The following is a 13,335-nucleotide window of genomic DNA, read 5'->3' as shown; positions in this document are numbered from 1 at the left end:
CAGACACACACCAGACACACAACAGGCACACAACAGGCACACAACAGGCACACACCAGGCACACACCAGGCACACACCAGACACACACCAGGCACACAACAGGCACACAACAGGCACACAACAGGCACACAACAGGCACACACCAGACACACACCAGACACAGGACCTGTACAGGGGAGACGGTCTATAATGGATCTACAGCAGCAGGTTTATTTCAGTCTCTCGTGTCCTCAGTGTTTGTGTGTTCAGAGTCGCTGCAGAATGTGATCTCGGCGGCTCCCGAACGCTTCCTGATCCACACACTTGAACCTGTTTGTCTTCTGCAGTAAGTTCTGGACCAGGAATCGGCCCGGTGATAAGATGAGAGACCGCTACAACCTGAACCTGCTGCCAGGGATGTCCGAGGACGGCGTGGAGTACGGTGAGCGGCGGAGGACAAACACCTTGCAGAGATCTGTGGTTTGATTGGCTCACAGCTGACCGTCCCGTCTGTTTCAGATGACGTGGAGCCGAACAGTGTAGCGGCGATTCCTGGGATGGGAATCCCCGAGCAGCTGAAGGCGGCCATGGAGCAGGAGCAGAGCAGTGAGTCTGAAGGACAGAAGAGAACGTCTGTAACGCTGCTGCTACTTTCTCCAACAGTTTGATAGAACAGATCTGAGCAGTTCTCTGAACGCTCCTGAAGCTGGTTTTTATTTCGGTCACCGAGGTGTAACTTTATTCTCCACATTTCTCCTCATTTTAAATTTTTTCTGAGAATATCTGCGGCAGCCCGTGAACATGAATAAGTAGTCATAGAACTATCTTGTTGTTCAGTCTGTAGAGACAAACATAAAACTCAGGTGTGACTCCACTTTTGTCTGCAGGTAAAGAGGCGGCTCCTGAAGTGGAGATGTCCATCCCAGGTCTGGACTGGGGCATGGACGAGGTCATGGGCAAAGATGCCAAGAAGGTCCCTCAGAAGAAAGTCCCGTATGCCAAACCGATCCCAGCACAGTTCCAACAGGTGAGCACACCTGGCTGCTGAGGACTTTACATGGTAAATGTGTAACAGAACCACTGGGTTCTGCTGGAGCTGCTGGACAGTCTTCAGCTCTGTTGCTGTTCGATCTGTCAGCTGCCTTTGACACGGTGACCCACCACATCCTCCTCTCCACACTCCCTGAGCTGGACATCTCAGGATCTGCCCTCTGCTGGTTCATGTCCTACCTCTCAGGAGATACTTCAGAGTGACCTGGAGGGGAGAAGTGTCCGAACCACACAACCTGTCCACAGGGGTTCCTCAGGGGTCAGTGCTCGGTCCCCTTCTCTTCTCAGCATACACAACCTCACTTGGTGCAATAATCCAGGCCGTGGTTTCTCATACTGTTGCTATGCTGATGATACCCAGCTCTTCCTGTCGCTCCCCCCAGACGACCAAACGGTCTCTGCCCGCATCTCATCATGCCTGGCAGACATCTCAGCATGGATGAAGAAACACCACCTTCAGCTCAGCCTCTGTAAGACTGAGCTCCTTGTCATCCCAGCCAGTCCCTCTCTACAACAAGGAATCAGCATCCAGCTGATCCAACCCAACTCAGACCCACTAAATCTGACAGAACCTTGGGCGTCATGATGACCAACTAACCTTCAAGGCTCATGTGGCCTCTGTTGCTCAGTGGTGTCGATTCGTCCTGTACAGCATCAGGAAGATCAGACCTTTCCTGTCTGAACATGCAGCACAACTCCTGGTCCAAGCTCTTATCATATCATTGACTACTGCAGCTCCTTACTGGCAGGCCTCCTGCATCCATGCTCAGACCTCTGCAGATGATCCAGAACCAGCAGCCCGTCTGGTATTCAACCAGCCACAAACAGCTCATGGACTGTTCAGATTAGATTAGATGTAACTTTGTTGATCTATAGATCACTGGCTTCCAGCTGCTGTCCGCATCAAATTCAAACTCTGACACTGAACACAGAACCACAGAGAGAACCTCTCCTCCTGCCTGAACTCTCTCCTTCAGGTCTAAACTCCCTCTGCTCACTAACTGGACCAACCAGAACCTCCTGGTCCAACCACCATAACAGGGCCCAGGTCGGTAGCTGGACTCTCCTCCTCTGTGGTTCTGGTGGTGGAACCAGTTACCAAACTGGTCCATCTGCTGACTCCCTCTCAGTCTTTGAGAACAGACTAAAGAGCAGCTCTGCGCTCAACACCTCTGCACCGGACAGGCTGGAAACAAACAAACAAACAAACAAACAGACATCCTGTCACCTCGCTACAGCCTGCTGCTGGCATCAGCGCCCTGTCACACTGAACCTGTTCTATGTAACTTATCTAGATTGTCTTCTCCTGACCAGATCCTTGCTTGTGTTGTATCTGCTCTCAGACGGACGTCACTTTGATTAAAAGCGTCTGCTGATAAAACTGTAGAATTGTAGAGACGTGCCTCACAATGTTGGTGCTGCTTGTGTCTGTGCAGGCCTGGGCAGAGAATAAAGTTCCCATGATGCCTCCGTCTGGAGACCTGTCCAAAGACCGGAAGGTGGAGCAGAAAGTGGAGGTGAAGAAGAAGACCCAGGCGGAGATCGAGCAGGAAATGGCGGCACTGCAGTACACCAACCCCATGCTGCTGGAGGTCAACAGTTTGATGATTATTGTGTGATCCAACACAGGAATAGTTGTTTTTTTATGTACATTCATAAACTGAATCATGCAGTGTGTTAAACTACACCACTTCTGTTGAACCAGTTAAACTGGTTTTCCTCAGGTTACGTTAACTGGTTGCACTGGGAGCCTGACTCTGCCATGTTGTGTTTCTACTGCAGCAGATGAAGATGGACCGGATGAACCAGATGAACACCGACGGGAACATGGGGCCCTCCCAGGGTCAGTGCTCTATGGGCCCCTTCCCTGGTCCTGGAGGGCCCGGGGGCCCCATGCCTCCTGGACAGCAGGGCTTTCCCCCTAATATGCCTCCTCAGCAGATGTCCAACAACATGGGGCCCCCCATGGGCCCTGGAGGCATGCAGCCTCCGTTCATGCCCCCTGGACAGGTGGGGCCCTCCTCTGGACCCCAGTCTCACCAGGGGCCCCCTCAGGGCATGATGGGCCCACCAGACATGCAAGGGCCCCAAGGTATGCAGAGACATCCTGGCCCCCCAAGAAACATGGGCCCCCAAGGGCCCCACAGTATGGGACCCAGAGGAATGCAGGGCCCCCCTGGAGGGATGATGGGTCCCCCTCCTCGAGGAATGGGTCCAAGGGATCCTCAGGGGCCCCCACCTCAGGGGGGCATGATGCCACCTCAAGGTAACATGATGGGCCCCCAGGGTCCTATGCAGGGTGGGATGATGGGGCCCCCACCCAGGACACATGGCAATATGCCCAACAACTATGGGATGGGCAACATGCAGGGGCCCCCGGGAGGGATTCATGGCCCCCCAGGAAATATGCAGGGACCCCCAGGTAACATGCAGGGGCCCCATGGAAACATGCAGGGTCTCTCTGGTAACATGCAAGGACCACATGGGAACATGCAGGGGCCCCCTGGTAACATGCAAGGGCCTCATGGAAACATCCAGGGGCCCCCGTATTTGCAGCACCAGGTGAGTTTAAATCTCTGTGAAATATTTGGTCCAGGAGCAAGTTCCTCACTGGGCTGGGTCCCAGGGTTCTATAAACAGACTAATTCTGATCTGGTCTCTCCAGGGCCAGAACGCAGGGCCCATGATGCACGGGATGGGACAGCAGGGATCCAACAGCAAAGGTAAGAACCGCGAAAACATGCTGAGGCTGTTTGCAAGACCGCATGTTCAAACTGGCTCCTGGTGCCCCTTTAGGTGCCATATCTCAGGCCCCTGTGTTATTTCACCTCTAATGTTCTTTCGGGGCCCCTGGAGGTCCTTAGGTTTGATCAGTTCTAGTAACCACTGTTGACTCTCCTCATCAAGGAGACCCTCGGGGGCCACCACCCAACCACCATATGGGCCCTCCTGACCGGCAGGGGCCCGGAGGACTAGACCAGGGCTCGGGGCCCTACTGGGGGGACAACCAGCAGGGCCGAAGAGGACCACAGGACTTTGACGGAGGACAGGACTTCCACGGCCGAGCAGAGGAGGGCTGGAGACCCGGATACCAGGGGGGAGCGGGGAGCCACAGGGGAGCCGGGCCCCGGGCTGGAGGGAACGGAGGCAGCTGGGGCCCTGATGAGAGGTTCACCGGAGGAGAGTTCAGGGGCCGCAGGGATGACAGGTGAGAGGAGAACTGTGTGTTGGTTCTTTGGTTCTGTTCTGTTCTGTGTGTTGGTTCTTCACCAGTCTCCGCACGGTTCTGAACTTTGTTTCAGATTCCGAGGAGGCGGGCCTGGCCGGCCTGGTGGTCGAGGTTACCCTGATGAGTACGGCGGGCAGGAGGAGGGCTTTGATGGCCCGGAGGAAATGGGCCGAGGCTGGGACAGTGGAGGGCGAGGGAGGCCGCCTCGAGGAGGAGGTCCACCAAGAGGAGGAGGTGAGTCTGCAGCTCCGGACGCACCTGAGTCCTACCTCAGTCTAACCTGAGTTACACCTGAGTCACACTTGAGTGAGACCTGAATCACACCTGAGTTAGACCTGAATTGGACCAGAGATGCACCTGAGTGAGACCTGGGTTAGACCAGGTTTTAGGCCTAAATCAAATCAAATCCAGTTCATTGTTATGTTGCTTTACATTCAACAGCAGTACAAACGAGATGAGAGAGCGTTTGTTCAGGATCCAAAAACTAAAAGTAGCTAAATAAACAAGGGTTTGCACATCTGGATCAGCAGTTCAGCGTTCTGACAGCTGGTGGCATGAAGCTGTTGATCAGTCTGGAGGTTCTTCCTTTAACGCTCCAGAAACATTTTCCTGATGGCAGCAGTTCAGACGGTTCATGGAGAGGGTGGAGGAGTCCCTGATGATGTTCAGGGTCCTGCTGGAGAAGTCCAGAGCTGTCTGTCCGTCTGNGGGGGACACTGCTAGCTTAGCTTAGCTCAAAGAGTGGGAGCAAGGGGACACTGTTAGCTTAGCTTAGCTCACAGAGTGGGAGCAGGGGGACACTGTTAGCTTAGCTTAGCACAGACTGGGAGCAGGGGGACACTGTTAGCTTAGCTTAGCACACAGACTGGGAGCAGGAGGACACTGTTTGCCTAGCTTAGCACACAGACCGGGGCGCAGGGGGACCCTGTTAGCCTAGCTTAGCACACAGACTGGGAGCAGGGGGATCCTGGTAGCCTAGCTTAGCAGACTAGCTAGTGCACAGGCCTGGCATTCATTCCTGGTCACATCTGCAGCGTTCAGCTTCCCTCCACCAGACTTCCACATGAACAGAACTGTGTGTAGATACAGTCAGCAGCCTCCTGTCAGATCAGTTAGTGTCTGTGGACATAAAACACCTTCCAGGAAACATTTACGTTTTAAAGTGTTAAAGTAATAAATGTTTGTTAGCAGCTTACGTCTCTGCAGGACATAAAGCAGCTTTTTCTAAAAACACTCTTAAGAAAGTTTTGAGGTTGTTGTTTTTTTTTTTTTTTTATAAAGTTCTGAAATATCTACTGTGCTGCAGTGAAGCATACATTACTAAAAGCCTCTAAACTCATTTACAAACCTACACATCATTTATTGATCTATCTGCTGCTGATCCACATCCTATTTCATGATCAGTTGTTGAAACCCTGTTATTGATATCAGGGCTGCAGCTTGGGATTGTTTCAATTATTGATTTTCTATCAGGATTAATGTTTTGTTCTGCAGGATTCTAACAGATTTAGGTACTGTCTACTGAAGCAGTTTTTGAAACATAACAGACTACAGCGGTCCAGTTTATAGTCATTATTTAAACCGGTCCCAGATTCAAACACATCACACCAGTTCAGGACTCCAGAGGGTCAATGGACTCTGAGCCTCACAGATGTCATGCTGCAGCTAACCATTTTTATTGTTTCCAGGATCATTGTTGTCACATTTGCAAAACTGCCTAAAAATCAGATTTAAGGTGACAAACTGCCTGTGAGATGCTTCAACATCAGAAGTTTACAGGAATAATCAGTGACAGACAGAATGACTTTGTTAGAAGATCACTGGAGGCAGAACTCTTTAATATCACTGTTGTTCCTGGTTTGTTTGTGTGTTTGGATCTGAACCAGAACTTTGGGTCAGTCTGTGTGAAGTTACAGAGAACATCCAGCAGGTGGAGCCACTGCCCCTCCTGTTACATCAGGTTCAGTCCATCTGTATTTACAGGAGAAATCTCATTATTCATGTTTTAAAGACTCACTTTTAGTTTGTTAAAGTCTGTAGACTTTACAGAGAATAGAACCAGATACAGAAACACGAAGTGATTGGATAAACGTCTGATATTCAGCCTATGTCCTGCAGAAGGAAGTTTTTACTGCCAGAAGTATATTGAGATGAGCAATTCAACTTTACATCGGTTTAGTCCGTTTGGATTTAATTTACTGAAGCAGAACAGATGTTTTATTGGTTTGTACATACAAAACAAACAGTGGTTGTTTGAACTCCTGAACGCAGCTTTAAACTCTGATAACAGCCACTTAAACAATCAATAATCAATTATTTGTTAAAATGAGTTAAATGCAGTGAGGTTTCTCCACATTTTAACCACAGACACTGTTCACTGTAAAACAGGCCAACGGATGAAGTTAATTCCACATATTCTGGAGCACATATTAAACAAGTTGCTGTGAAGCTCACCTGAGGGCAGCGCACAGGTGTAGACTGCCCAGGTGTGTTCTCTCAAGAGCTTTGCGTGGTCACTAACCTCCATCTTCTGCTTCATTTATGTTTGATATATTCATTTACAGCGAATCATGAACTTCACATTGACTTTAAATCAAACTGCTTTTTACTCTGAACATCCACCAAGAACCCACACAGTCTAACACCTGACTTCCCTCTGACACCTGACCCCCATCAGACCCCTGACCTCACCTACCTCTGACCTCTCTCTGACCCCTGACCTCCGTCTGACCTCGGACCTCCCCCTGACACCTGACCTCTCTCTGACCTCCCCCTGACCCCTGACCTCCGTCTGACCTCTGACCCCTGGCCTCCCTTTGACACGTGACCCCCCTCTAACCCCTGACCTCTGTCTGACCCCTGACCTCTGACTCACCTCTCTCTGACCCCTTAACCTCTATCTGACCCCCCTCTGACCCCTGACCACCGACTCACCTCTCTTTGACCCCTGACCTCCGTCTGACCCCCCTCTGACCCCTGACCTCTGTCTGACCCCTGACCTCTGACTCACCTCTCTCTGACCCCCCTCTAACCCCTGACCTCCGACTCACCTCTCTNCTGCTGGTCTGGAGGGGTTAGCCTTTAGCCTGGCATGGATCCGGCTTGCTTCCTCCTCCTTTGTTTACATTTGTACCGTTTGCGCTTCCTTCTCTCTGGGGAACTGCCGGCGTAGTGTAGTAGTGTAGTCTCCTGGCTGTAAGTTTTGCAGAATGAACGTCTGGATAGACAAGACACTAAATGTTCACGCTCGCTGTCTCCCGAAGGGGGCGTTGCATCCATGCGTGCTGCCACCTCTATGGAAACATAAAGCAGGAAGATCTGGAACAGACAGCTTCACTGTACAGAATATTTCCAACAGAGGCTCAGAGAGGAACAACAGAACCACATTTAGAACCAACGCTGGCACACAACAGCTTAGGTTAGGGCTTCCTTAGAGTTAGATCTAAGATTTCCTATTCCCCCAAGTTAACATTTGTGACATCACAGACATCGCAGACTCATCATAGCGCCTCCTGCAGGTCACGACGGTTACCGTGACGGGCAGCAGATGCATGATGGGTCGTCTCCGGCTGGTCGAGAGCGCTCTTCGTCTCTGCAGGGGATGGACATGGCATCTCTTCCCCCTCGCAAGCGTCCATGGCAGGATGGGCCGGGAACAGGAGACCTCAGAGAGAGAGAGTCCCCTGGAGCTGATGGAGGTGAGAGTGCCACCTGCAGGCTGAAAATACATGTACAGTCGTGAACTAAAGCTTCCATCCTCTTATAAAGACAGTGTTCATCATGTCAGTCTTTAGTCTCCAGTGACTCCTATAACTCTGAATTTTCTATGATGGAATCATTGAAACATGAATCTTTGGCACTAAAACAATCCTGGATTCTGGGTTCTGTCATTGATTTATTAAAGTTCTTCTGGAAACATGGCAGAATCTGCTGGATCATAAATATACATACAGCCACCTGAAGGATCAGTCTTAGTGATGTAGATGTAAACCATCTGATCCACTCATTAGACTCAGACACTACAGTGGGAAAGTCTGAGGAGCTCAGCAAAGATCTGGAGAAGAACATCAGTGACTGGAACCAGTCAGAANCGACTCACCTCTCTCTGACCCCTGACCTCCGTCTGACCCCCCTCTGACCCCTGACCTCCGACTCACCTCTCTTTGACCCCTGACCTCCGTCTGACCCCCCTCTGACCCCTGACCTCTGTCCCCTGACCTCTGTCTGACCCCTGACCTCCGACTCACCTCTCTTTGACCCCTGACCTCTGTCTGACCCCTGACCTCTGACTCACCTCTCTCTGACCCCCCTCTAACCCCTGACCTCCGACTCACCTCTCTCTGACCCCCCTCTGACCCCTGACCTCCGTCTCACCTCTCTGGAGTGTCACATTGACAGATGATTGACACAGTTTTCCGGATGTTGATTTCAGTGCAGATGTTTGTGTCTCTATGCTGACACTATCTCCTTTTTGTTGGGTTTTCAGTTTCTCTCCGACTGATAATAAATTCGCCACCTGCTCAGACGACGGAACTGTCAGGATCTGGGACTTTCTGCGCTGCCATGAGGAGAGGATCCTGAGAGGTACCACACCTGGACACACCTATACACACCTATACACACCTATACACACCTGGACACACCTGGACACACCTATACACACCTGAGACTGTGCCTCCACTAGCATTCTCCCCCATGCTTCCACCGGTGTGCTCTATCAGAATGTAGGTGAAGTGTCCCAGTTCAAGGCTGTTTCACTTTAATGTGTACATCAGTGTTTTCCTCGTCTGTGTTGTGCTGTTACTGTAGAACCTGCTTTCTTTGCTGTAAGTTTGTGTTGTGGTGTTCCTGTGTGTGTTCAGGCCACGGTGCTGACGTCAAGTGTGTCGACTGGCATCCAACCAAAGGCCTGGTGGTGTCAGGCAGCAAGGACAGCCAGCAGCCAATCAAATTCTGGGACCCTAAGACGGGACAGAGTCTGGCGACGCTGTAAGTTAATCAGGAAACTGATTGTCCATTTATTAGCCCTCCAATAAATGCAAACACAACCACATGTTCCTTCATTGTGGTTCATGATTCTCTGCAACGTCAAGTCCTGCAGCTCTGTGGAACCAGAACATGAAGGAGGAGACAGAACTCTGGACATCTTCTGGACTCAGTTAGAATGATGGATACCAGAGAGAAGAAATGTTTGATTACCTATTTCACAAAAAATGTGTAAAACCTGGAACCATAATGTTCCAGATGTTAAACCCTGGAGCTCATGTTGTCTCCTGGTCCTGCAGATGTTGAAGTATCTCCATGTTCCAGACTTTCCTCTCTGTTCATCAGCCGTAGAAAGATGTTCCACCATCAGNGGACTGCTGAAGGAACAAGTCTGAGTCAGAAAGACGACAAGTTTAGTTGAACTGCAGCGGTTCTGTCCAGAGGAGTCAGAGATGGACCAGAAGCTGGTGGACGGAACCAGAAGAACCCGACTGAGGAGAACATGGACGTTTAACCAAAGAAAATTCTGAGTTCTAGGAGTCATTGGAAACTACAGGCTGAATGATATACATGGTCTTTACAAGTCTGTGGATACAATATAGACACTGACAGAGGTGAGAGCGCCACCTGTAGGCTCAAACTACATTTATTCACATCATACAACTAAATTGGAATAAATAGCGGCTCTGGATTAAAATCTGAACTGCTGTTGGATTTACAGTTCTTAATGGATGTTGAATGTTTTTGTTTCCTTGCTCTGCGTCGCCCCCTGCAGGTCGCCTGCCTCAGAGGGAGGACAGCGGTTATGGTCCGTCCAGTCGTGGTGGACGGAGCGGCTGGGGTCCTGGAGGCCCCCCCGGCCCCAGGAGAGGAGGACCGCCACCGAGAGGAGCACCGAGGGGCGGCGTTCGGGGTCGGTAGTCCTGAATTTAGAATAAAAAACTCCCATGATCCTCTGCTCCTCTGGTTGTCTCCCTGCGGTTCCTCCACAGACCTGAGACCAGACAGACTTTGTCACTTTCAGGTGTGTGAAGAACAGAGGTTTATGATTGGCCACAGCAACCGAACACCTGAGCCGACAGGTAGAAGAGACGTCTGTAAAATACTGTAGAGACTCATCGTGTTGTTTGTATCTGCGTCTCTTTTATTCCACTTCGTCTGCAGCTTCCGGCTTTTTGTCCTTTTTGTAACAGATTTCTATGTTTTTGTGTTTTCACTGAGGTGGACAATAAAGATTCACACTTCAAACTGTGTCTTCCTAAAACAGAGTCACTGTGAACTTAGCAGATGTTTTATGAACAGCTGTAATGAGGTGAAGCTGCTCTGACAGTCATCAGACTGGTTCACTCATTATTTTATGGATAATTTATTGAACAGTTGGAAATATTCATTCGTTTCAAACTAAACTTTATTTGCAGAAAATCTACAAACTCTCAGTGGTCCTGTGAAGTAAGTTCTTCAGCTGATGCTGAAGTTCAGAGAAAACACATGAAACCAGACCGTGTTTAACAGTGTGTTTAATGACTGAGCTCCCACATCACACCTGAACACATCACCTGTCTGCAGCTCAAACTGTTTCACACTGATTTGGTCCTCAGAGAACTTCAGCAGTCTGTCGGCCCTGCAGGTCACGTTCAGGGTTTGTTTTCCTCCATGTCTGATCAATATGAGCAGCTGATAATCAATAATCATGTGTCTGCAGAGGAATGACACTCAGTCCAGCTGCTATCTGACCGGGGCTCCGGCCCCTGCTTTGGCTGTGAGACCTGCCGGTCTCCGGCTCTCTGTCCCGGTCAGATCGGCATGGTTTTCCCGGTGACGGTCCTTTTGATAGCGGACGCCGCCATCCCGCCCATGAAGCGGATCCCGGCGCTCCCTCCGGGAAGCAGCGACACCAGGCAGCCGGCGATGACGGCGACCTGCAGGGCGGCGCCCAGCGCCGTTAGCGCGGTGCTGTGGAGGCTGAGCGCCGCGTACAGGGTCCCTCCGAGGGCACACAGGTACACGGCGGCTCCGGGGGAGGTGGGCAGACCGGCGGCCAGTCTGCTGGGGCCCCGCAGCACCGCCGCCGCCGCGATGGCAAACAGCGAGCCGAGCGACCAGAGCAGCGCGAACTTGCGGGCGTAGAGCAGCAGCAGCGGCGCGTAGAGCGCCGACAGACCGAAGCACAGCGCGGAGAACGACACGCAAACACCGAAGGCCACCAGCCGCTGCCGCCGGCTCATGCCCGGCAGGCAAGGGTCCGGCTCAGCCGACCACGGCCAGGAGAAACCGCTGTTTCCGCCGGAGCTCTGGCTGGACGAACTGCTGGGCCACGGACTGGACCACCGACCGAACCAGCTCCCCGGTACCGGCTCCGGGTCGCCCAGGTCCACTGCGGTGCTGGGGCCGGACTGGGAGACTGTCTTAGTGGCTTTGGACTGAGACAGATACTCCTGCAGTTGCCGGTTCAGGTCCGCCATGATGGAAACAGCTAGCTGCTAACTGTTAGCATGACTTCTTCTTCGCTCCTGCTGAACCTCCGGTCTAGCTCGGCGCGTCTCCGCCCTCTACAGGACAGGAATGGAACTGCAGCTAATATTAACCTGCAGCACGTCGACATTCACTAATTACATACACTTTTATTAGACTCACAGTTTAATTATCAGACTTCACAGAAAAAATACTAAAATTATCATTATGCGTCACTAATTACTAGAATTCTTCTCATTCAATGTCACGAATTATTCCATTTATCATTAGACTTTTTAGCAATCATTGCATTAATTATAAGACTAGAGACAATGAAATTGTTCCATTTATTATAATTTCAGACAGAACAAAGAGAGCAGAGATAACGTTCAGCTGAATTAATAATGGGATTCACACAAGATCCGAGCTGTAACAGATCACATATAAATTAAACTGGCCTAATGTCTGAGGATTTCTGTTTTTATTTTGGTCGAAGTCACGTGACTTCAGGACTAGTTTTCAGCTGTTGGACTAAAATAAACCTTTCACGTGACTGGCTGGAGACCAGACACACAACCATGTAAGGTGTGTGTGCTTCACTCAGAGCAGAGGAGCAGCAGCAGGTAACACATTTTAACATTATTAGATGTTCAGACAGTAAAGCATCACAGATGCTGTCAGTGTCCTTGTCAATCTGATTTTTAATGTTTCATTGAATCGCAGCTTCACTTCAGGATGTCGGCTGAGACCAGCAGAAACAAACTGCACTTATTTTCCACATCACAGCTCCAGAAAACATTTCTCTTGAAATAAATCCTTCCATGTGACCTGATAACATGTAAATCTGCCGTTTCAGCTGCTGCTGCTTCTCAATGGAACCGAAATGTGGCTTCACCATTAAACTGAACACATGAATTATTTTCAGGAAACAGTCTAGAACCTGATACTGTTTACAGGAGGAGTTGGCTAAGCTCACAGTATCCCCCTGCTCCCAGTCTTTGTGCTAAGCTAACATTGCTTAGACTCCTGTTTTGTTCCTTTGTGTCTCATTATTAAGGTGCCCACCTGCCTTTTGCTCAAAGTCTTTGTGCTAAGCCAATAGTATCCCCCTGCTCTCTGCCTTTGTGCTAAGCTAACAGTTCCCTCTCTGCCTGTCTTTGTGTTAAGCAAACAGTATCCCCTGCTCCCAGTCTTTGTGCTAAGCTAACAAAACCCCCTGGTCAAAGTCTTTGTGCTAAACTAAAAGTATCCCCCTGCTCCCTGCCTTTGTGCTGAGCTAACAGTATCCACCTGCCCCATGTCTTTGTGCTAAGCTAACAGTTCCCCTGCTCCCAGTCTTTGTGCTAAGCTAGCAGTATCCCCTGCTCCCTGTCTTTGTGTTTAGCCAACAGTATCCCCCTGCCCCATGTCTTTGTGCTAAGATAACAGTATCCCCCTACCCCATGTCTTTGTTCTAAGCTAACAGTTCCTCTGCTCCCAATCTTTCTGCTAAGCTAGCAGTATCCCCCTTCTCCCGTCTTTGTGTTAAGCTAGCAGTATCCCTGCTCCCAGTCTTTGTACTAAGCTAACTGTTCCTGTGCTCCCAGGCTTTGTGCTAAGCTAACAGTATCCACCTGCTCCCAGTCTTTGTGCTAAGCTAA

The 13,335-nt window shown here is 50.4% G+C and overlaps 3 protein-coding genes across 5 annotated transcripts in view; 2 read left to right on the top strand and 1 right to left on the bottom strand.

Annotated features, from left to right (window-relative positions):
- Positions 1-9,608, top strand: part of wdr33 (WD repeat domain 33) — a 31,905-nt gene extending 22,297 nt beyond the window's left edge. The window contains exons 7-8 of the mRNA XM_008285966.1: positions 8,745-8,842; positions 9,121-9,608. Of these exons, the coding sequence (XP_008284188.1) occupies positions 8,745-8,842; positions 9,121-9,251 (229 nt within the window). The 3' untranslated portion in view covers positions 9,252-9,608. The remainder of the gene's footprint in view (positions 1-8,744; positions 8,843-9,120) is intronic.
- Positions 9,609-10,743: 1,135 nt separating this feature from the next.
- sft2d3 (SFT2 domain containing 3) lies at positions 10,744-11,784 on the bottom strand. The gene has a single exon (XM_008285965.1). The coding sequence runs from the start codon at positions 11,704-11,706 to the stop codon at positions 11,038-11,040; it is 669 nt and encodes a 222-aa protein (XP_008284187.1). The 5' UTR covers positions 11,707-11,784; the 3' UTR covers positions 10,744-11,037.
- Positions 11,785-12,254: 470 nt separating this feature from the next.
- LOC103360269 (dual specificity protein phosphatase 18) overlaps positions 12,255-13,335 on the top strand; it is a 4,378-nt gene continuing 3,297 nt past the window's right edge. The window contains exon 1 of one of the 3 annotated variants that reach the window (XM_008285963.1): positions 12,255-12,318. The gene's annotated coding sequence lies outside the window, so the exon portion shown is untranslated. The remainder of the gene's footprint in view (positions 12,319-13,335) is intronic. The other 2 variants (XM_008285962.1, XM_008285964.1) reach the window with 2 other exon arrangements.

The sequence above is a fragment of the Stegastes partitus genome, unplaced genomic scaffold (genome assembly GCF_000690725.1).
Source record: "Stegastes partitus isolate 25-593 unplaced genomic scaffold, Stegastes_partitus-1.0.2 Scaffold424, whole genome shotgun sequence".
Classification (NCBI taxonomy): Eukaryota; Metazoa; Chordata; class Actinopteri; family Pomacentridae; genus Stegastes; species Stegastes partitus.
This window is presented reverse-complemented; position numbering and strand designations above follow the sequence as displayed.

Excerpts from the sequence above, each read along its gene's own strand:
- sft2d3 (XM_008285965.1), bottom strand. The coding sequence starts at position 11,706 with ATGGCGGACCTGAACCGGCAACTGCAGGAGTATCTGTCTCAGTCCAAA.